Source organism: Dromiciops gliroides, chromosome 1, assembly GCF_019393635.1.
Source record: "Dromiciops gliroides isolate mDroGli1 chromosome 1, mDroGli1.pri, whole genome shotgun sequence".
Taxonomy (NCBI): domain Eukaryota; kingdom Metazoa; phylum Chordata; class Mammalia; order Microbiotheria; family Microbiotheriidae; genus Dromiciops; species Dromiciops gliroides.
This window is the reverse complement of record NC_057861.1, coordinates 40462235-40485948: the sequence shown is the minus strand read 5'-3', so window position 1 is coordinate 40485948 and position 23714 is coordinate 40462235. Positions and strand designations below refer to the sequence as shown.

Below are 23714 nucleotides of genomic sequence, written 5' to 3'. Positions count from 1 at the left end.
TCCCTTGTTTTACAAATGAAGGCAAGTGGGATCCAGAGAGGGATGATCATAAGGAAAACTAGTGGTGGAGTTAGAATGAGAGTCCGTTTCTTTGGATTCTCAGTTTAGGGCCCTTTCCTCTTGGTTATTTACTAAAAAGATCCATGTTCTTAGTAGGCTGTGTGTCCTAAACTGTCTTCTTATATTAGGAATAGGTAGCACTGCCCCCAACCGCCACCCCCCCCCCCAGCTAATCCAGCCTACATCTCTAATAACCTGTGATTGTGATGGCCACCATGTTTCTGAAATTGGCAGACTCCTCTCTGGCTCAAGCAATCTTTGGTGGGAGAAATACCATCTGCAGTGGTAGGTAATAACAAATTATAGTGATCAAGGACAGGGTAAGTATACCTGGGGCTTGTAACGATTGGAATAACGCCACCTGCTGGATACTTACTGTAGAGGAGTTCTGCCCATGAAGGGAAGGTCTTTGAGGGCAAGACCAGGAGTCAGGAAGTGACGCGGGCTAGTGGGAGGAGGAAGGAAGAGACTGGCGCTCAGTCTCGCGCTCTTTTTTCCTCTGGACTCTGGTGGAGAAGGGAGCTAGAAATGTGCTCTCCCTTTAATAGATAGAAATCTAGGCCTTTTTTTCTCTCTCTTTACCAAATTCTTATTCTCCTTAATAAATGCTTAAAAGTCTAACTCTTGCTAAAGCTTATAATTTATTGGCGACCACTCATTAGATATTTTAGACAGTTTAGCTAGAATTTTAGCCCTTAACAGGCTTTGCAAAGCAAAGAAAGGCTCAAAGAGTCAGCCTTTAAAAACCAGATAATCTAATGTGGGTGGGTCCGAAACAAAGGTCAAATGGGGAGATGGCTGAAGAAATGGATGGGGAGATAAACATAAAGGCTTCGCCAAGAGGAGTGCACTGCCTCTGGTGTCCTCTGAGTGTCTGTAGAGATGTTAGTGAGGAGGAAGAAGAAAGATGGAAGCAGAGGGAATATTCTCATGAGGAATGTTCTCATCCTCTCTGGACTGTGGAAGGTGGAAATAACCAGGCTGTTTCAAGGAATATGGGGACCAAGGGAATCCTAATGTGGAGGGAAAGATTCCTGCGCTGTGAGGAGCTGGAGGAAAGGCAGAGTGGAATAGGGAATAGAGATTGACCTCCAAGCTAGGAAGGTCCTGGTTCAAGAACTGCCTTCAAACACCCACTAGTTGTATTACCCTGGGCAAGTCATTTATACACTCAGTGCCCCAGGCATATGGAGCTCATTTCAAGGGGATTGTGAATTTGCAGGGGAAAAGTACAATTTTATTTTCACTAAGTTTTTTTTGTAGTGGTATGCATTTTTTTTGCATTTAAACACATTATCCTAAGGATCCACAAGGTTCAAGACTGCCAAAGGGTTCATGACCACAAAAATAGTTAAGAACTCCACCTCAAAAATTAGAAATGACAGAGAAGGTACTGACCTGCATTGGGAGGGGTATCTTCATTGTTGAGTTTCCTATAGCAATAAAATAACATTTCCAGTCCTTATATCCATCCCTTTGTTCCAGGGAGAGGCACTACTGCGATCTATGGACTTGATTAAAAAATTTTCTTTTTGGTGGGGGGGCAGCTAGGTGGCACAGTGGATAAAGCACCGGCCCTGGATTCAGGAGGACCTGAGTTCAAATCCAGCCTCAGACACTTGACACTTACTAGCTGTGTGATCCTGGGCAAGTCACTTAACCCTTATTGCCCCGCAAAAAAACAAAACAAAAGAAAACCACATACACAAAACAAAAAAATAATTTTTTGATAACTCTATTTCAATATGATTGTCTTCCTTTATAACTCCATGTATTTTATGTTTTTAGAAACATCCAGAAAAGGCATCCATAGGCTTCACCCAGCCACCAAAGGCATCCATGACACTGAAAAAAGTTAGGAATCTCTGATCTGGTTGAAACCCCTCATTTTAGAGATGGGGAAATTGACTCTCAGAGAGCACACAAATCTTCCGAAGCCATATTCAGTATTCTTTCCTCTATACCACCATGTTTTCTTCATTCATTTTCATGTAGTGATTTCATTCATATAGGGAAACTTCCTTTGTCCATGGAAGTTGTCACTTGTTTTGTAAAGTCTTAGAGAGTTGCCAGGATAAGGTTAAGTGACTTGCCCACGGTCATATAGTCAGGATGTGTCAGACACAGGAACCAGTCTTCCTAACCCATTCTGACTTTGTCTTCACTACACCAGGCTACATCTTCTATTAAGCAGAAATCTGCTTGCTTTTATCTTTCATTCATTGGTCTTCCTTGTGCCAGCTGGGGCCAAGTGGCATAGAAGCCCCATGATGAGCCTTCAGATGTCTAAAAGTAGTGGTGGTTTTTCCTACCTTCCAGTTTTTCTCCTCTAGGCTGGTTATACCCAAGTGACAAGGTCAATATGTAGTTATCCAGATTCTGTCACCAGGTAGGCCTTGAAGATTCTGAGATGACTGGTCAGCCTTGGGCAAAGAGCAAAGCTATCTGGTATATATAGGAACCCATGACTCAGGTCTTGTGAGCATCCTGCCTTGACCCGCTGAGATACACCAGAATAAGGTGATAACATTTGGTGTTTCCATTTAGGAGCTTATAACAGTGCCCTTCTTGGGGATAGGGTGGGAGGGAAGAGCTCATAGGCTCAAAGACCTAGAACCAGAAGGGCCTTTACAGGCCAACTAGCTCAAACTTTCTGAAGCCCAAAGATATTAAATACGTAACTTAAGGTCACATACATATTCAGTAGCACAGTTGGGATTTGAACTCAGGTCCTCTAACTCCATCTCCAGTGTTCAACATGCCTCATATTGTCTCCCATAAAGCTTTGTCCTAAGCCTCATGTCTGACATAGTTAATGATAAGGAATGACTCTAGGAGTGAGGATTTGGGATTCTGTGAAAAGTTGATTGAATCAGCATCTTCTTAATAAATCCAATGAGGATTTATTGAATAATTACACATGCAAGATCACGTGCTGGGACCTACAAGAGAAGGAAAGCTGAATAAGATGGGGTCACTGCCACAAAGGAGCTTTGGAGATGCTGGGAATCATAAAGTCTCAGTGTGGGAAGGAAGCTTGGATGTTATCTATCTACCCATACCTGAGTAAGAGCACTCTTTCCACTAATCCTAAAATGGGGGCTTCCATACTCAGCCTGTGGATTAGGAACATACCATTTCTGAGGCAGCCCCATCTACTTTGGGGTATCTCTAATTGTTAGGAAGTTTCTCCTGACATCAGGCACAAATGCACCTCTCTTGAACTTGCCCTCATTGCTCCTAATTAATAACAATAGAGCATCTACCTCACGGGGCTATTGTGAGGATCCAGTGAGATGATATTTGTAAAGCACTTTCATAGCCTTAGGGCAGCTAGATGGTGGCATAGTGAGTAGAGCACTGGGTCTGAAGCCAGGAAGACTTATCTTCCTGAGTTCAAATCCGGCCTCAGACACTTACGCCACTTCACCCTGTTTGCCTCAGTTCCTCATCTGTAAAATGAACTGGAGAAGGAAATGGCAAACTGTTCCAGTGTCTTTGCCAGGAAAACCCCGCAGCGGGTTACAAGGAGTAGGAAACGACTGAACAACAAAAGTTGGTTATTTTTGTTAGGAATATTTGTTAACATCATTGACAATATTTTTAATGTATTTATATTTATTTAGAAATACTTGTATTTGCAGGTAAATACGTGACATATATTGGTACTATAAATAATGCCAACAATTATAAATAATATATTTTGGCACTTAAATTCAGAAATTATTAATAGGACTTTCCCTGGCAGAAGAGGAGGATGAAGAACTGCCCTTCAGAACATAAATAGGAGGGATTTCACTCAAATTGAGATTAGATTGGGAAACTACTCTATCCCAAACTCAAGGGAATAATCAATTGTTAATTACTACTATTAATAGTAATGTCAATAATGACTAGCATTGGGGCAGTTAGGCGGTACAGTGGATAAAGCACCGGCCCTGCATTCAGGAGGACCTGAGTTCAAATCCTGCCTCAGACACTTGCCATTTACTAGCTCTGTGACCTTGGGCAAGTCACTTAACCCTCATTGCCCTGCAAAAAATAAAAATAAAAATAATGACTAGCATTTATATAGTGATTTGAGGTTTTCAAAGATTGTCTCATTTGAGCCTCATGATATTCCTGGGAGGTAGGTGCTTTTTTATATCCACTTTACAGATGAGAAAACTGAGGCAGAGAGAGGGTGACTTGATCAGGGGCACACGGTAAGTGTTAGAGGTAGGAATTGAACTCAGGTCTTCCTGGTTCCAAGTCCAACACTATTCACTATGCCATCTAACTGCTCCCCAGAATGAGAAGAATAAGCCTAACCCCTTTTCTACTTGATAGCCATAAAACTATTTGAAGACAGCTATCATGTTTCCCCTGAGTTTTCTCTTCTCGAGTCTAAACATCTGCATTCTCTTCAACCATTCCTTATATAACATGGGCTATCCTTGTACTACTCTTGGTCATCTTCCTTTTGTATTACATTCCAGCTTATCCATGTTCCTCCTAAAACGTGGATTCTAAAACTGAGGACAATACTCCAGGTGCGATCTGACCAGGACAGAGCACAGCAGGGTGATCACTTTCCAGGTGGATTTAATGTAGCCTAAGATCAAATTAGCTTTTGGGACTCCATATCTCATTGTTAACTGATATCAAGCTCTTGGTCTATTAAAATCTCCAGGTCTTTTTTTTTTACATAAACTCTTGCCTATCCATTCAAATGATCATATGAGATATTTGTAAAGTATTTATAATGTCTGGCACATAGTAGGTACTTATTAAATGCTTAGGAATTGACTGATTTCAAACTCATATAAGAACTGACATTTATGGATATTTATAAAATTTAGTTTTATTAGATTTAGCCCATCTTTTTAATCCATTGGAATAATTTCCTTTGCATTCTGCCTATATCCTCCAGTATATCAGCTTTTTCCTCCCAGATTTGTGTCATCTGCAAAGTTGATAAGCAAAGCTATCCATCTATGCTTTCATCCCATAAAATATTGAGCAGAAGAGGTTCAAGGACAGAACAAAGGGGTCACTCCTCTAAGAGGTCTGTCTCCAAGCTTACACTGATTAATCACTCCCCTTTTAATCTGATTCTTCAAACCATCCAAATGCACTATCATCCAACCTCTATGTCTCCATATTACCTACAAAGGGTACCATGGTGGACATTGTTGATTATGCCTCGATGTTATAGACATGACTACTATTTGTCTGTGTCATCCCTATAATCTATTAGTCTAGTATCCTGATTGGAAAAGATGAGGTTGGTCTATCTGCCCCTTGAAATCCCTTTGTATTTATTTCATATATATGTTGTACCTACTTATATTTTATATGTGTTTTCTCCCTTGATAGAATGTAATCTCCTTGAGGGCAGGGACTGTTTCTTTTTCTTTTTTTTTTTTTGCAGGCAGTGGGGGTTAAGTGACTTGCCCAGGGTCACACAGCTAGTAAGTGTTAAGTGTCTGAGGCCAGATCTGAACCCAGGTACTCCTGAATCCAGGGCCAGTGATTTAACCATTGCACCATCTAGCTGCCCCTAATTAGAGGGGTTTTAATTTTTTTGGGGGGACACGAGGGTTAAGTGACTTGCCCAGGGTCACACAGCTAGTAGGTGTCAAGTGTCTGAGGCTGGATTTGAGCTCAGGTCCTCCTGAATTCAGGGCCGGTGCTTTATCTACTGTGCCACCTAGCTGCCCCCTAGGGCAGGGATTGTTTCAATTTGTTTGTCTTCATATGTAGTACAGTGTTTGACCATAGTAACAATGAACCTATGCTGGTTTTTAGTGATCACACATGCTCACAAATTATTTCCTTAAAGTGCTATATAAATGTGGACCACCAACATCATCATCTTTATCCTCCTTCTCCTCATCATATCATCTTCATTGTCATTATCACTATGTTCCTCATATCATCTTAATGTTCATTACCACCACCACCATCATCATCGTCATCAATACCACCTAATAGTTTGAACAGAAATTTCAGCACCTTGAAATAGTGAAGGAGTAGCTTGGGCAAAGGGCCCATTGCCCCTCAAAGTAGCCCACCCCCTCATCTGTCTGGCTTTCTTCCTAAGGGCTCCTTAGGGGCTGTTATTCCATCATTAAGTAATTGAAGGTCCAGGAGATGCCAAGGTCTATTTAAGGCACTCAGATTATGTAGCAAGAATGAGCTTCAGTTATTCTCTCAGCCATTACATCTGCTCCAGTCGGCGGGTGGGTTCCTGAGTGCAGCATTTGTCTGCCAGAGCATCTGTACTCCTGAAATGGGTCTAAGGAAGGAGAAAGCAGCCCTATGAGAAATTCTGAGTTTGAGAAAATCATTGTCGGTCTTTAAGATTTGAACTCAGGTCCTCCTGAATCCAGGGCCCGTGCTTTATTCACTGTGCCACCTAGCTGCCCCCTCCGAAAGCTTTCTGCAGAAGATGGCCCTTGACTTGGAACGGTTGACTTTGGCCTTTACTCGTTTCTGAAACTTTTTTTAAATCTCTCTGTGGGTCCCTCTCCCTCTTAGGATGACATTGCCCATCTACAAGTGTGTGTGAGAGGGGCCATGTGATAGAGGGAGGCATAGCCGATACACCTCATCCTTTATTTAGTAGCATAATGGAAATGTTTGTGTTTTAAATATATTTTATGCAATGGCCATATCTTAAATATATCTGCTGCATGTTAATAATTAAACAGATGTGTAAGTGTTCAGTTTGGGGTAGGAAAATAGGAACTATGAGTCCAGTGCCTAATTCTCTTCCCATGGGAGATTTGCCTGAATCAGGATTTTAGAATTAGGCCCAGAGTCTATCTGTATAAATAGCTTCTTTTGGGAGAAGAGACTCCAGGACCACAGGATAGAGCTTGATTCACCCCAGATGTTCCCTTGAGTCTGCAATAAAGTAATTTCTCAGGCTAAGCTGAAATTGAGTGACATCCAGGGTCTCTCCGATTTCCTTTCAGAAGGGCAGCTCTTTGTCCTCATCCTCATCTTCAGCCGAACAAAGGACAGGACGCCCTCTGATCCCTAAAAGTCACTCAGGCCGCAGGGGAGCACCCCAGCTCCAGTTCACCCCCCAGGGGCTCGGCACCACCAAAGACCCAGAGATCCAGCTGCTGCAGATGGAGCATGAGGAACTCAGGGGCCAGCTGGGATGTCTCCGGGTCAATCCCCTTCGCTTCGTGGGCCCGCCAGAGAGTCTGGAAACTAGAGGACGTGCACTCAGGGACCTGGCCCAAAGAGAGTGGGCTGAGCCCTATGAGGTGAGGCAGCTTCTCCCCTTGATCATTCCGTGAATCATTTCTGGGGCTGGGCAGCTTTTTCTGGGGAGGAGGGAATTCTTTTATGTAAAACTTGGAGCTGCCTTCCTCACTAAAAACACTTCAAAGGCCTCCTTGGAAGCAGCTCCCTTGTTCTATGGGATCTGTCCCTGACTCTTCATCTCTTATTTCCTGGCACACGAAGAGGAAGACTTCCAAACAAAGAGCTAAATTATTTAGGAGTATTCAGATTTTTGCTGCACTAGCTAGGGTTCGGTGGTGTCCTCACCCTCACAGGGGTAGTCAGCGCATGGCAGGCAGCATACGGTGAAGTGGAAAGAAAACTGACTTTAAAGGCAATAGACCCGGACTCAACGTCCACTTGATTCTTACTACCTATGTGACTTTGGGCAAGCCATCTCACCTCTCAAGGCCTCAGTTTCTTTGTGTATAAAATGGGAGGGAGTTGAAGCAGAGGGCTTCTGGGGTCCCTTCCAGCTTTAGATCTGTGCTGCTACCGTTTGAGTTTGAATTCTGGCCCTGACACGTATTAACCATGTGCCCTTGGGAAAATCACCTGACATCTCTGGGCCTCACTTTCTTCATCTGTAAAATAATGGGCTTAGATTAGGTGGTCTCTAAGGTCCCCTCCAGACCTAGGAGGTCTGTTTCATTGCTTGTAGTTACATCCCCAGTGCCTAACACATAGTAGGCAAAGAATAGATACTTGTGGGCTGATTAAGCCTAGGTAGTAGGTGATTGGACAGCTAGGTGGCTCAGTGGATAGACTGCCAGGCCCCTGGAGTCAGGAAGACTCATCTTCCTGAGTTCAAATACAGCCTCAGACACTCACAGGCTGTGTGCTGGGCAAGTCACTTAATTCTGTTTGCCATAGTTCTCTCATCTGTAAAACTGCTGGAGAAGGAAGCGGCAAAGCGCTCTAACATCTCTGCCAAGAGAACCCCAAATGGGGTCACAGAGTCAGACGCAACAGAAACAACTGAACAACAATAGTAGGTGTTTAATAATTGCTCTATGAATGAAAGGAATAAGGTTAAGCTAATATAATATTCCATCCCAGGAATCCTACTGCCTCAGCTGATTCAATGGAGCATTTAACAAACTCCTGTTAGGGATATAAAGACAAAATTGAAATACTCCCTGTCCTCAGGGATTCTTTTAGAGGAAACAAAATGCAACACAGATACATAAGTATTGTATTTGCACATACAATCTTTTTGGTACCTTGTCTCTCAGGCTCCCCGCCCCCCATTTCTATAAAAAGCAAATATCAACCTCTATCAGGTGTGTGTGTGTGTGTGTGTGCGCGTGCATGTGTGTACAGAGTAAATAACAATTACTGGGGCCTGCAGGGAAGGACGAGAAAAGACCTTGTGACAGATGTGTTTTCTATACGTTACCTCCTCTGAGCATCATTGTAACCATGTAAGGCTGCTGCTGCTATTGTCTCCATTTCACAGATAAGGAAAACGAGGCTTGTTCTTCAGTTGTGTCTGACTCTTCATGATTCCATCTGCAGTTTTCTCAGAAAAGATACTGCAGTGTTTTTGTCATTTCCTTCTTCAGCTCATTTCACAGATGAGAAACCTGAAGCAAACAGGGTTAAGTGACTTGTCCAGGGTCACATAGCTAAGCAGTGTCTGATGCCAGATTTGAACTCAGGAAGATGAGTCTTCCTGTCGCCAGGCCCAGTGTTCTATATGCTACTCCACCTCGCTGCTCCAGTGATCAAACAGAAGTCTAATTTCTCTGCAATGTCACTGTTCTCATGCCTCTTCCAAATCTTCTCTTCTCCAGGCTTGACATACTTAGTTCCTTACACAGATTCTCAGAATGTATAAACCTGAGCCCCCTGGATAAGTCATTCATACTCTCTTAGCCTCAGTTTTCTTATATGCAAAGTGGGGATAATAACTAATGTGTCTGTTCCATAGAGTTGTTTCTGCATCCAATGGAATAATGTATGTAAAATAATTTATGCATATTAAAATGCTATATAAATGCCATCCATTAGTCTTATGATAAGACTACTTCAACCAGTAATGTTATTATGAGTATGTTATTTATCATAACTTGTTCTCCTGACAGCACCCAGCTCGCAAGGGGTTTTAGCTGATAGCCAAGTACACATTTTCCTCTTTGCTCAGCCTTTAGGCCCTCTGTTCAGCCACAGCTAATTTGTGCCCCGAGTCGTGCCACCAGGCAGAGTGAAAGAAAGTGAAGTCTGCTAGACTTTGACCCGGCAGGACACAAACCCTTTGGACTCCACTTTGGCCAGAGTCAGCCCTGGTGAAAGGTCCTGCTGAGGCTCTAGATGGGAGATGGCACCTGCAGTGTTTCTTGTTGGGCTGCTCATAGGGATTAAGCCTCTACGTGGTGAACCCAGAATCTAGTATTTCCTCTCAAATTATTTCTCTCTCTCTCTCTCTCTCTCTCTCTCTCTCTCTCTCTCTCTCTCTCTCTCTCTCTCTCTCTTTATGTATGATAAGCACACATACACACAAATATATACATATATTGCTAATTGTACATAGTCATAAATATAAATACATGTAGATACATATAGAGATAAATATATGCGATCTGTGAATGTGTATATATTTATGTATATTACCACGACATATGAGTTATATAATAAATAGATTATAATAGGTGTATATAATTTGCTATGTACATATAATATATAATATATATGCATATTTGTGTGTTATAAATAATCTATATTATCACACACACACATACACACACGCACACACACACACCCCTCTTAAAATCTCTAGTTTCCTCCAAGGCTTAGTTCTATTTCTACTTTATACATGAAACCTTTTTGATCATCCAGCTCCTCCTGGCACATCCTCACCCAAATCTTGTATCTATTTTCTATATATCTCTATAGGTACATATACAGGTATAGGTCTCCTGTGGCTAGCCAGCGGTCTTATTGAGGTTAGGGAGCGTTTCGACTTTTCTCTTCGTATCCCTAGGACCACTGTAGGCATTTAAAAGATGCAGGCTGATTGATTCACTCCTTGACCTTTGTACATTTGTCTCCCATCAAAGAACAGAAGTTCCTTGAGGGCAGGGACTGCCTCATTTTGATCCCCAGGACCGAATTCAGCCCCTGGAACCTAGGAGACGCTATTCAATATTTGATGAATAACAGATTGATTGACTGAGAAACTGTAGCTGGGGAGTCTTGTATGATATTTGTATGAAAAGTCCTGGGTGGGGGGCGGCTAGGTGGCGCAGTGGATAAAGCACTGGCCCTGGATTCAGGAGGACCTGAGTTCAAATCCAGCCTCAGACGCTTGACAGTTACTAGCTGTGTGACCCTGGGCAAGTCACTTAACCCCCATTGCCCTGCCGAAAAAAAAAAAAAGTCCTGGGTGTTGGGTGAGGAGTCCTAGATTTGAATCTTGTCTCAGCTGCTGTTGACTTATATGACCTTGGGAAGGTTATTTCAGAGAGCTCTGGACCTCAGCTCCCTCATCTGTAAAAGGAGAGGATGACCTTGAACGTCCCTTCCAGCTCCCAATCCGTGATCCTTTGAAATGGAAGACTTTGAATTAGATGATCTCTGAGCACCCTTCTGATGATAAAGTCCTGTGATCTCAAGGCATCACAGATAGCTAGAGGACGGTCTCTCAAAGACTCTTCAAATCCCATCTCAAAGGTATTTGAGATGGCCTTCTCTGATCCTTGGTTCTGAATGTTCACATAGTCTTTAAAGTGGCCAGACACACAGAAGGAAAATCTGTGGGCGTTCACAGGGTGGCTGGCGCTGTCCAGCAGTCATTTCCCTTTCAGTTTCAAAGTCGTCAGCCTTCTCTTCAAGGGGCTGGAGCAAAATACACATTACAGGCAGAGCGCAGATAAAATAGTTGGAAAGTGCATCTCTGGGACTTCTCTGTTTGAATATTATGTCTGAGCTTCTGAGAAAACAGGAATAGTGTAAGGAGGTTTCTTCGAAATGGACTCTGGAGATCCCCCCATCCTCCATTGAGTGCTTCTTCTCTCCAGATGAGGTCTGAAGGCAGAAGTCGTGGTTTGCATGTATATTGTACTTTAAGGTTTGCGAAGCACTTTACACATATGATCTCATTTGAGTCTCATAAGAGAAACCCGTCTTGTGATTATTCCTGTGTCACAGATGAGGAAATTGAGGCTCAGAGACAGAAAATCACCCACCCAGAGTCATACAGTCAGTGTCAGGTGGTGGAAGCAAGGTCTTTTGTTTTCAGCATTGTTCAGTCCTGTCTGACTCTTTGGGTTTTTTTTTTTTTTAGTGAGGCAATTAGGGTTAGGTGACTTGCCCAGGGTCACACAGCTAGTAAGTGTTAAGCGTCTGAGGCCGGATTTGAACTCAGGTACCCCTGACTCCAGGGCGGTGCTTTATCCACTGTGCCACCTAGCTGCCCCGTGTCTGACTCTTTGTGACCCCATTGGGGGTTTTCTTGCTAGAGATACTAGAGCAGTTGACTATTTCCTTCTCCAGCTCATTTTACTGATGAGGAAACTGAGGCAAACAGGGTGAAGTAACTTGCCCAAGGCCACAGAGCTAGTGTCTGAGGCCAGATTTGAACTCAGGAAGATGAGTCATCCCAACTCCTAGCCCCATGCTCTATGCACTGTGGTGCCACCCAGCTGGAAACAAGGTCTTCCTGACTCTAATTCCACTGTTCTCTTCTCTATGCTTTGCTCCCTCCTTAGAAGCAGAATATCGAGCAGACGGGGTCCTTTCTTTCTTTCTGGATATAATGAAAAAAAATGACTTCATTTTATAAAGCTCATTGGCCAGTGTCATAGAACCATAGCAACCATAGCATCATAGATCTGGAAGGATCTCAAGTACAATGCCCTCATTTCTCAGAGCAGGGCAAGGGGCTGAGGAGACACACACTGGGGAAGTGACTTGTACAAGGTTACTCGTTAAGCCACTGGCAGAACAGGGCCTCAAATCCATGTCTCCAAACTCCAGGGCTCTTTCCATGGTAATGCACAATGTCTCCTCAATATCCTTATTAGAGGGCTGAGTCTGGAATGATAATCACAACCGATGTTGAGTGTTGACACAGTTCTTTGTATCCATAATACAAAGTCAGCTGGGGGGGGGGATCAGAAAAAGTCCCATGCCAGAGTCACAGCTGAGCCTCAAGATAACCCTTTGAGGTAGATACTAAAGGGTGAGGAAATGAACTCAGGGAGGTGAAGGGATTTGCCTGTGGCCACAGGTAAAGAAGTGAGAGATACTCTAACATCAGCACTGTATGCCCTTAATCCCTGCTGTTTCCATCATACCCTAGAGTGTGGCTTTCTATTTCTATAGGGGGTAATAATTATTATTAATTAATAACTATTAATAAATAATAATTATTACCCCATAAAGTAGAAATTTATTATTATCAATTAATAACAAATAATCATTATTAATTAATAAATAATAATTATTATTTTAAAGTTTTTTTAATATAACATGTTGAGTTTTGCATGTGATCCTCATAACAATCCCATGAGGTAGGTGCTATTATTATCCCCATTTTACAGATGAGGAAGATGAGGTTGTGATAGGCTAAGTGACTTGTTCAGGGTCACACACTAAGTATAAGAGATGGGATTTGAATGCCATTCTTCCTGACTCTGAGTCCAGCACTCTATCCACAATCTCGCCAAACCATCACCCCTCATCCTCATCCCATAGTTTGAAGGGGGGAAATATCCTCAAAACAAATTCTTCTTTGCTTGAATAGTGAGGCCAGGTCAGTGTATTGGACAAAGCTTGCTGCAAAGGGTTTCTTATTCTGCCTAGCCAGGTATTGACTTTCTAGATGGGCCTCTGATGGGAGCAGCCACTGACTGCAGGGTTTTAGCACACAGAGGATCTCCAGCCAGGGCTATTAGCTCATTTAAAAAAAAAAAGGAAAAAGTTGCATCTTCTGCTCAAGGTGGAGGAAGTAGGCACCACTGACTAGGCAGAAATGGATTAAATTTGATGAGTGCTGTGATGGGTGCTGCTCTCTCCCGGCCAGTGTGGGCAGGGGCATCCAGATGTCCTTGCCCCAAAGACCATGGCCCTGGTGACGACCCCTGGGTTCTGGGTCCCCCCAGCTGGGCTTTGGTGGATGAATGATTGATTACTCAGGAGGGACAATTTTCTGCCACAGGAAGGGCTGGTTGGGCAGAAGCCTGCTGACGTGGAACAGCTGCTCAAACAGTCGCAGAGGGAGCTGCTTTGGCTACAGAGGCAGCTGGCCTTCGTCTCTACAGGAAGTCCCACCTACCTCCTGCCTCCTCCGGACCAAGTAAGTCCCTGCACCATCTGCCTGCAGGCAGACTGCATGGGGTGTGGGTGGGGGAAGAAGGGTTGCTTTTCTCTTGTATTTTTTTGAATGCCCAACCAAAGTAGAACAGAGAATGGGTTTTTAAACATCTAAAATTCCCATTGCCTCCTAATTATACATGTGTGGGTTATCCAGTTGGTAGATTGTTGGGGATGATTTTTAACTGAAGAAAGATTACTTTCCCTCTGCCTCATTAGGCTCTTCTCTCTCTCCCCTCGCTGTCATTTGGTTTGTACTCAGTGAACACACACTCAATTTTAACTTCAGCCTAAGCAAAATATGATTAGGATTATAATTAAAATAACATATTAAGTATTAATTATTGTAACAGATGATTATGTTTAATATTAATTTATTACATTTAATTTTGTTGTCGTTCAGTTGTGTCTGACTCTTCGTGACCCCATTCGGGGTTTTCTTGGCAGAAATGCTGGAGTGGTTTGCCATTTTCTTCTCTAGCTCATTTTGCAAATGAGGAAACTGAGGCAAACAGAGTTAAGTGATGTGCCTTGGGTCACGAAGCTAGTAAGTGTCTGAGGCTGGATTTAAACTCAGGAAGACTCATCTTCCTGCGTCCAGGTCCAGCACTCTATCCACCTTGCCACCTATATATTAATTACAACCATAATTACTTACAATATTATATAATGTGTTACAAAATTTTTTAAAATGCATTTGATGCGGGGCAGCTAGATGGCGCAGTGGTTAAAGCACCGGCCCTGGATTCAGGAGTACCTGAGTTCAAATCCGGCCTCAGACACTTGACACTTACTAGCTGTGTGACTCTGGGCAAGTCACTTAACCCCCATTGCCTAAAAAAAAAAAAATGCATTTGATGCATCAATACCTTACAGCGTTATGATTTCATTGGTGTGGGATGATGACATTCCTTCACTGTTGCTCCCCACATACAACTTCAGTAGATGGCTTTCAAGAGTTGCCTTGGGCGAAAACATTCATCACTGTTTGGGGAGCATGGTGATGAAGCTCCTTGATTTGAGCTTGGTTGTCTTACTCTTTGGAGGAGTAGGGTCGGAACTATGATTTCATTAATGTGGAATACTCAAGTTTCTGCAGATGTGGATAAGCAGCTTGTCTGTAATTTATTGTTGTAGTTATTGTTGTTTAGTCATGTCTGACAGAACTGATTGGGGGCTTGAGAATAGGGAAATGACTTGCCCAGAGTCATGCAGCCAGTACATGTCAGAGGTTAGACTCGAATCCAGGTTTTCCTGACTCCGAAGGCCGCCTCCTCTCTGCTGTGCCATGTTACCTCTCATGTCTGCTTTCCACATGAGCAGAATCTTGGACAATGCACCACTGGCCCTCACTTGAAGCCTTTTTCTTTCCTTCTCTTCCTTGCCTTTCTTTACCTTTCCTTGCCTTTCCTTGCCCCTTGCCTCGCCTCGCCTTGCCTGCCTCCCTCCCTTCCTTCCTTTCTACAGGGCAGTGAGGGTTAAGTGACTTGCCCAGGGTCACACAGCTAGTAAGTGTCAAGTGTCTGAGGCTGGATTTGAACTCAGGTCCTTCTGAATCCAGGGCCAGTGCTTTATCCACTGCGCCACCTAGCTGACCCTTAAAGGTTTTTTTGTTTGTTTGTTTTTTGGTGTTGTTTTTTTTTTTTTTAGTGAGGCAATTGGGGTTAAGTGACTTGCCCAGGGTCACACAGCTAGTAAGTGTCAAGTGTCTGAGGCTGGATTTGAACTCAGGTCCTTCTGAATCCAGGGCTGGTGCTTTATCTACTGCACCACCTAGATGCCCCCAAAGCCTTTTTCAATGTGGTGATGGTTGTGGCTGTTGTGATGATAACTTATATTTATATGTCACTTTCAAAGTTGCAAAGATTTTTATGTATATTCTCTCATTTAAACTTCATCACGACTCTGTGAGATAGGTATAATAGATAGTTGAGGCATCTAGGTGGTGCACTGGATAAAGCACCAGCCCTGGAGTCTGGAGGACCCAAGTTTAAATCCAACCTCAGACATTTAGTAACTATTTAACCATGGGCAAGCCAGTTAACCCTGTTTGCCTCAGTTTCCTTATCTTTTAAATGAGCTGGAGAAGAGAATGGCAAACCACTCCAGAATCTTTGCCAAGAAAACCCCATGGATGGTATTGGTGTGCTATGGTCCACAGGGTCACAAAGAGCTGGACATGATTCAACAACAAAGCATAGGTATTATTATCCCCATTACAAGCAAGGAAACAGGCTCAGAAAAGCTAAGTGATTTGAGCATGGTCTACCACTACACTGTTGACTCAGGCAACACCTACCTAATCTTGTGCTCTACAGTCTAAGAATCCAGAGTCACTTCCATGACATGATGATTGAATGAATGAATGAATGAATGAATGAAGTGTTTATTAGGTACTTATACACAAAACACTGTGGTGAGTGCTCATGATACAAATAGGAAAATAAGACAGTCTCTGATATCAAGGAGCTCATATTCTGATGGGAGAAACATCATATGTTATAGATATGAAAGGTTTCAACTGCAAATGAGACAGAACAATCTCATATGATGAGCAGGAATTGATGTAGTCATCAAGCATTTATTAAGCACCTACTATGTGACAGGCACTTTGCCTTATTAAGATTTGACTGTGTAGAGTTTTAGCTCTGTGGGGTAGAATTAGGAGTTATAAAATGTATAAGTTATAAAGCTTAGATAAGTCTTAATCCCCACCCTCATTGGGCTGACAGTCTAATAGGGCTTTGAATGATTGAATGAGTTGAATGAATGAAAAAGCATTTGTTGGGCACTTGCTATGTTCCAAGCATTATACTGAGGGTTGTAGATACAAATACAAAAGACAGATAGTCCTTCCGTCAATGGGTTTACTTTCTAATAGAGGGCAAAGCCCAGATATTAGAGAAATATGAACTCTACTCATTAGGTAGCGGGAAGCCATACAGATTTGTAAGAAGAATTATGTCTACATAAGATTATTCTGACATTGGTTGGAAGAAAGGATTGAATGCAGAGAGAGAATGGAGATGGAAGACCCATAAGGAAGTTCTTTAGTTAGGGCTTGTACTATGTATGGCATACTAGGATGCTGGTGGTGGGAATAGAGAGGAGGGGGTGAATATCGAGATCTTGAAAAACTGGGATTGATAGAATTTGGTGACATATTGGATACAAGAGGTTATGGGACAGGAAAGATTAAATATAACCTCAAGGATATGCTGAGTTTTGTGATGTATAAAAAGTTCAAGAGACATCAATTCTGGGCAATTAATTTATTAATCATTGCTAGTGGATAATTAATAAAAAGGGTTAGTGGCACTCTCGAAATGCCGAGAATCCCTCATGGAACCTATTCAATGCTTATAAGCCCTTGGAATAGTGAATGTTCCTGAGGGTGGCAATCAACTCGGATTGGTTTACAATTGATGAGAAGAATGAATATTATAATGAGGGACTGGGGGGGGGCGGGGAATGTGACTCTGATCACTCAGTCTTTGTCAAAGAGACTTATCTATACTCATATCACCCTGCCTAGGGTAATCTAGACAAAAGGAGGAATCCACTTTTATCCAGACCTGTGAATACAGTGGGTTGGAATTCACCAAAACGGAAATTTCTTTACCTTTCCATCAGATCTGAGTTTTCCAGTTGGGTCAGTTTCATCCAAGATTTCATCTCATTATGAGCTCTCCACTTCAAAGGCTGCCTGAATAACCCACAGGGGCTGATCTCTAAATGAGGAAAGGAAAGTGAAAAACCTTAATCCAAATTCAATAATTGGCTATTAATGTAAGAGAGAAATAATCGTTTCTCTCAGTTTGGAAGAAGAGTTTCGAGGAAATAGTTGTTTGGTTCAGAGCTGGGCTAGTAGGCTGGTTCAACTAGTGTGTGAAAGGGAGTAGTTTTGTTTGTTTGTTTGTTTTTTGGGGGCAATGAGGGTTAAGTGACTTGCCCAGGGTCAAACATCTAATAAGAGTCAAGTGTCTGAGGCAGAATTTGAACTCAGGTTCTCCCAAATCCAGGGTCGGTGCTTTCTCTACTGCACCACCTCGCTGCCCGGGAAAGGGAGTAGTTTTAAGTAAACTTGGAATAGTAGGCTGGGGCCATATTATAAAGGGATTTGGATACCGATCTGAGGCATCTTTATTTTATCATAGAAGCAATCAGCAATTTTTGAGTCAGGGAGCCATGTGATTGGACCTGTGCTTTTAGGAGAGTTACATGTACTTCGTACAGTGCCTGGCTCATACTTGGTGTTTAATATATGCTCATTTCCTGAGAAGTCTAATTGTGCATTGTAAAACTCTGGAGGCAAGTACCTCCAAATACTCCTCCTCCTCCTCTTCCTCTTCCTCCTATTATGACTACAGTTCTCACATTCACATCTCAAGGCTTGAAGGCGCCTCCTTGATCTTGAAAATCCGTGTAAGATTTTTTGGCGCTTTCTTTGTACCAGAGAAGAAGTCTGAATTATTCTGGTCTTAAAAGATAAAATATGTTGATATTATATAATACTCTACATATATCTTACGCCTTTCTGAGTTTCTAAACTTTTCTAATGTCATCTTTGGCCTTGGTGTGTCATCTAAAGCTTCTGCAAAACTCTCCTGAAATTCCCATTTAATTTCTTATGCCGACCCACTATATACTGAAAGTTGCAATGTGTGAGGGATAACTGTGCTGCTACTACTCAGGATAACTGACTTCCATAGGGTGCCTTAAAATTTACAAAATGCTTGGGGGCAGCTAGGTGTCACAGTGAATAAAGCGCCGGCCCTGGATTCAGGAGGACCTGAGTTCAAATTCGGCCTCAGACACTTGACACTTATTAGCTGTGTGACCTTGGGCAAGTCACTTAACCCTCATTGCCCCGCCCCCCCCCAAATATTTACAAAATGCTTGTAGACATCTCACTGGAGCCTCATTGAACTCTGGGTGGGTGATACTGATATTGTCAGCCCTATTTTATGGGTGTAGAGACTAAGTGATTTGTCTCCATGCATTCTGCAATCCTGCCAAACAGTCTGACTTCTGTATACACATGGCATTCTGTCCCCCACCTCTGTGCTTTTGCAATGGCTGTTTTTTATGCTTGGAAAACACCTCCTCCTCACCTCAAACTCTAGGAATCTCTCTCTCTCTCTCTTTTTTTTTTTTTTAGTGAGGCGATTGGGGTTAAGTGACTTGCCCAGGGTCACACAGCTAGTAAGTATTAAGTGTCTGAGGCCGGATTTGAACTCAGGTCCTCCTGACTCCAGGGCCGGTGCTTTATCCACTGCGCCATCTAGCTGCCCCTGAAACTCTACGAATCTCAATCATCTTTCAGAGCTCTGCTCACAGCCCACTTCCAGGGGTGTGCTGGAGCCAGGTTGAGCCACTTCACAAGGGCTGATTGCCAAATTTTCAGCATGAGTATTTATGCCTTGAAATTAGAAAATGTTACAAATCATTTATGACTTGATTTATTGCTTGGTTGATTGTCTAGAGTTAAGAAAATGATGGAGAAAATATTAATACTGCAGATTAAACTTAAAAGCGTGTCATCGCTACATTTTTTTTTTTTTGAGAACTTACTGCTGTACCTTGGATTTCAGTCAAGTCCAACAATTTGTGACCCCATCTGTGATTTTCTTGGCATAGACACTGGAATGGTTTGCCATTTCTTTCTCCAGCTCATTTTACAGATGAGGAAATTGAGGGAAACAGTGTTAAGGGACTTGTCCAGAGTAAATGTATGAGTTTAGATTTGAACTTAGGTCTTCCTGACTCCAGGTCCTGTACTCTATCTATTTAGCCACCTAGCTGCTTTTTGGAGAGCTGGTTATTAAATATTTACCAGCATGTCTCTGACCATTTTCTATATGAAGCCTTTCCTGACCCCTCTCGTCCCAGTTGCAAATGCCTTCCCAATCCCCAAACCTTTTATTTACTTTGTATATTTTAAAAGCATTTTATATTTTACTTTGATCTTACACATCAAAAAGGACATCTCCATATACAAAACAGAACACAGAGAACTGTATCTTAAATCTCCACCATATACTATTCTTTTTTTTTTTTTTTTTTGCGGGGCAATTGGGGTTAAGTGACTTGCCCAGGGTCACACAGCTAGTAAGTGTCAAGGGTCTGAGGCCGGATTTGAACTCAGGTCCTCCTGAATCCAGGGCCGGTACTCTATCCACTGCACCACCTAGCTGCCCCCCTAAAATGATTTTCTTAAAAATTATATACATTTTAAAATAGTATATAGTGGGGGCAGCTAGGTGGTGCAGTGGATAGAGTACCGGCCCTGGATTCAGGAGGACCAGAGTTCAAATCCGGCCTCAGACCCTTGACACTTACTAGCTGTGTGACCCTGGGCAAGTCATTTAACCCTCATTGCCCCACCAAAAAAAAAAATCATTAAAAAATCTTAAAAATATTTTAAAAGTATACAAATCCTACATATTACTTTATTTTTGTTTGTTTGTTTTGTAGGGCAATGAGGGTTAAGTGACTTGCCCGGTGTTACACGGCTAGTAAGTGTCAAGTGGTCTGAGGCCGGATTTGAATTTTGGGTCCTCCTGAATCCAGGGCTGGTGCTTTATCCACTGCACCACCTAGCTTTCCCCTTACACATTACTTTAAAAATTGCCCCAGTTTGGGGGCAGCTAGGTGGTCCAGTGGATAAAGCACCAGCCTTGGATTCAGGAGGACCTGAGTTCAAATCCAGCCTCAGACACTTGACACTTACTAGCCATGTGACCCTGGGCAAGTCACTTAACCCTCGTCCCCCCGCCAAATTGCCTTGGTTGTCCGTGCTTCTTTCTGTTTTCTTCTTTGTATTTAAAAATGTTTCAATGCCTCTCTTCCAGCAGTATTACTCCCTCCTCTTCATAATTTGTAAATCTTTTTATTTTCTTGTACAAGTTGTTTCCCATTGTGGAGTGTAAGCTCCTTGAGGGTAGGCTCCTTTATTTTTTTCCTTTGAATCCCCAGGACCTTGCACAGTACCTGGGACATCACAGGCATTTAGGAAATGCTTGTTGACTGACTGATTGCCTATGGTTACATAGCTAATAAGTATCAGAGATGGGATTAACAAATAGGGCTTTCGACTTCCAAGTTCAACACTCTTTGCTACACCACATGACTCCCTCCCCCCCCCCCCCCCCCCCCGCCCCTGCCTCGAAGTTCAATACTATTACTACTCTTAAGACAATGGCAAAAGTCGTCTGACTTTCAGAATACTGTTGTATCAAAGGCACGGTTTGTGTTTCCCTTTGATCGCATTTCCCAGAGGAAATGGGTCCAGTTTTGTTTTTCTGTTGTGTGGCATTGGAAAACTCCCGTTCTCCGAATGGTAATTATGCAGCTTTGCAGCTGGTGCATATTTGACATCTGGCAAGACTCATCACATCCAGGACTAGATAAACAAATGGTGAATGATTTATAGGATTCTTTAATAACTGAATAGCCCAAGTTAATAGCAATGCCTCTGTGTGGGTTATTTCTCTGTCAGGAGATTATAAGGTACATCCAATAAGTATCCAAAGGTTTCATCTTTGTTTCTAAACTGAAGTTGCCCTTGTTAGGGAAAGCTCATCGTTTCAGAACCTGATGACTCCTTCTGACTATTTTGAATATTTTCCAGTATCATAGAATTATAGATTCAGAGCTCAAAGAGGACCTCTGAGATTAGCCAGCCTAACCCCTTCTTATGGATGAGGAAAAGGAGACCTAGGGAGGTTGACACATGGGTAGCAAGGGACAGCGTGGGAATGTACACCTTCGTCCTCCAACTCTAGAGCCAGTTCTGTTACTACTATCATGACACTTATTCAGCAACAGCCAACAACAACAGCAGCAACAGCAACAGCAGCAGCAGCACAAGCAACAATTTCACCCATTTATTAAACACCTAGGCACCCAAGGAACTCACTCTCTAATGGGAAAGATAACATGCAAACAACCATATACAAACAAGCTATATACAGGCTAGACTGGAGATAATCAACAGAGAGGAGGAACTAGCGTTAAGGGGGATTGAGAAAGGTTTTCATAGAAGATGGCACTTCAGCTGAGATTTGAAGGAAGCCAGAGAAGCTAGCGGGGGGCACCTAGGTGGCACAGGGATGGAGCAGTGGGCTTGGAATCAGGAAGACTCACCTTCTTGAGTTCAAATCTGGCCTCAGACACTTACAAGCTGGGTGACCCTGGGCAAGTCACTTAGCCCTGTTTGCCTCAGTTTCCTCATCTGTAAAATGTGTTGGAGAAGGAAATGGCAAACCACCCCAGTATTTCTGCTAAGTAAACCCCAAATGGGGTCACAGAATTGGACACAACTAAAATGACTCAACAACCACAACAACAACAACGAGAAGCTAGGAGCAGAGATGACATCCTTCTTGGCAGCTAGGGTATCCTATGTGAAGTGCTAACTACTTGAGGAATTAGTGGTTGTATGAATGTTGTAAAGACCATTCACTTTGAAGTCATAAAACCTAGATTTGAATAGATTTTTGATCTTTTCTGCTCATGTGACTTTGAACAAGTCACTTTTCCTCTATGGACCTTAGTTTCCTCATCTATAAAATGAAGGGGTAAACAAGGTTGATCTCCAACTCTAAATTTATAATTCTAAAAACCATTACCTGTAAAACGACTTATTTTTATTATTATTTTTTTTGCAGGGCAATGAGGGTTAAGTGACTTGCCCAAGGTCACACAGTTGGTAAGTGTAAAGTGTCTGATGTCGGATTTGAACTCAGGTCCTCCTGAATCCAGGGCTGGTGCTTTATCTACTGTACCGCCTAACTGCCCCCTGTAAAATGACTTATTACAATTTTCATCCCATGAGTCAGAGCAGCAGAGCCTCATGTCATGACTAAAAGGAATGAAATACTTTTTAGAGGGGATGCTTCAACTCTATGGACCCTGCTCCCAAATTCTGGAAATTTACCTATATGACACCACTCGGTGTGTTGTAACTGGTTCCACTTTTAAAGCACACTGTTCACAAAGCTCAAGAAAGAAAGTATTATTTATAGGTCAAAAGAAACAGAGCTGACAGGAGAACTCATAGAAAAACCAGCGGTGGTCCCAAATGAACACCTCTTGCCCAGACACCTGTATACCCTCAGTTGTTATTTTTGTAGTAATGACACACTGAGTGGAGGTCTCATGAAAAAATGTTAGAGAATTGACATCTTTCTAGCAGTTTCAGTCTTGCAAAGCCTCTTACAAATATTTGATTCTGATGACAATCTTATTAGGTAGGTAGTCCATGTAATATTATTTCCATTTTAAATATATGGAAACTGAAATTTAGAGAGGTTCTGTGACTATAGCCCAGTTACTAAGTATCAGATCTGAGGTTTAAATAAGCTCTTCTCGACTACTGGTCCAAGGCTCTTTGTGCCTCACCTTGCCGGCTACGGCTGCAGCTCCCAGTAGGATTTGGTGTTGGAAAGGACTTTAGTCCAATCCCCTCATTTTACAGATGAGGAAACTGAGACCTAGAGAGGTGAAATGACTTGCCCAAGGTCACATAGGTAATAAGAAATAGAGCTGGGATTTCTTTCTTTCTTTCTTTGTGTGTATGTGTGTGTCTTCTGACTCTAAATCTAAGACTATATCATTCCCTATTTATTTCTTTCATTTCTACTTGGAGCTCTCACACCTCCTGTTACTTCCCCTGCAGTTCTGGCAAGATGCCAGGAGGTGGCACTGCAAGCCCCTTTTTTTTTCCTATAGAAAAAAGCAGTTGGTCTGTGACAGCGTGGGGAAGATTTCAGAGCTTCCTTTTAATAGCAGGAGACACATTCTCCCTCAGCACAGTTCAAATGCAACATCAGACCAAAGTGTTTCTGCTCTGAAACCTCTCCCTCCTCTGCTGGCATCACACATATTTTGCTCAGGACTCAGAACTTAGGACCCTTTCCCTCTTGTTCCCCAGTCTCTCAGCCATTTCTCCATTCTTGATCCTGGATGGGGACAGAATGATTTCACCATCTGAAGACCTCTTTTCCCAGCTCCTACACAGTATAGAGTTTACCCTACATCATCTCCTACAAGCT

The 23714-nt window shown here is 42.6% G+C and overlaps 1 protein-coding gene across 12 annotated transcripts in view; it reads left to right on the top strand.

Moving 5' to 3' along the window:
- RIMBP2 (RIMS binding protein 2) overlaps positions 1-23714 on the top strand; it is a 522092-nt gene that overhangs the window by 35859 nt on the left and 462519 nt on the right. For all 12 annotated transcript variants that reach the window (XM_043966745.1, XM_043966763.1, XM_043966824.1 and 9 more), the window contains 2 exons: positions 7023-7322; positions 13502-13639. In XM_043966745.1, coding sequence (XP_043822680.1) covers positions 7023-7322; positions 13502-13639 — 438 coding nt within the window. The remainder of the gene's footprint in view (positions 1-7022; positions 7323-13501; positions 13640-23714) is intronic.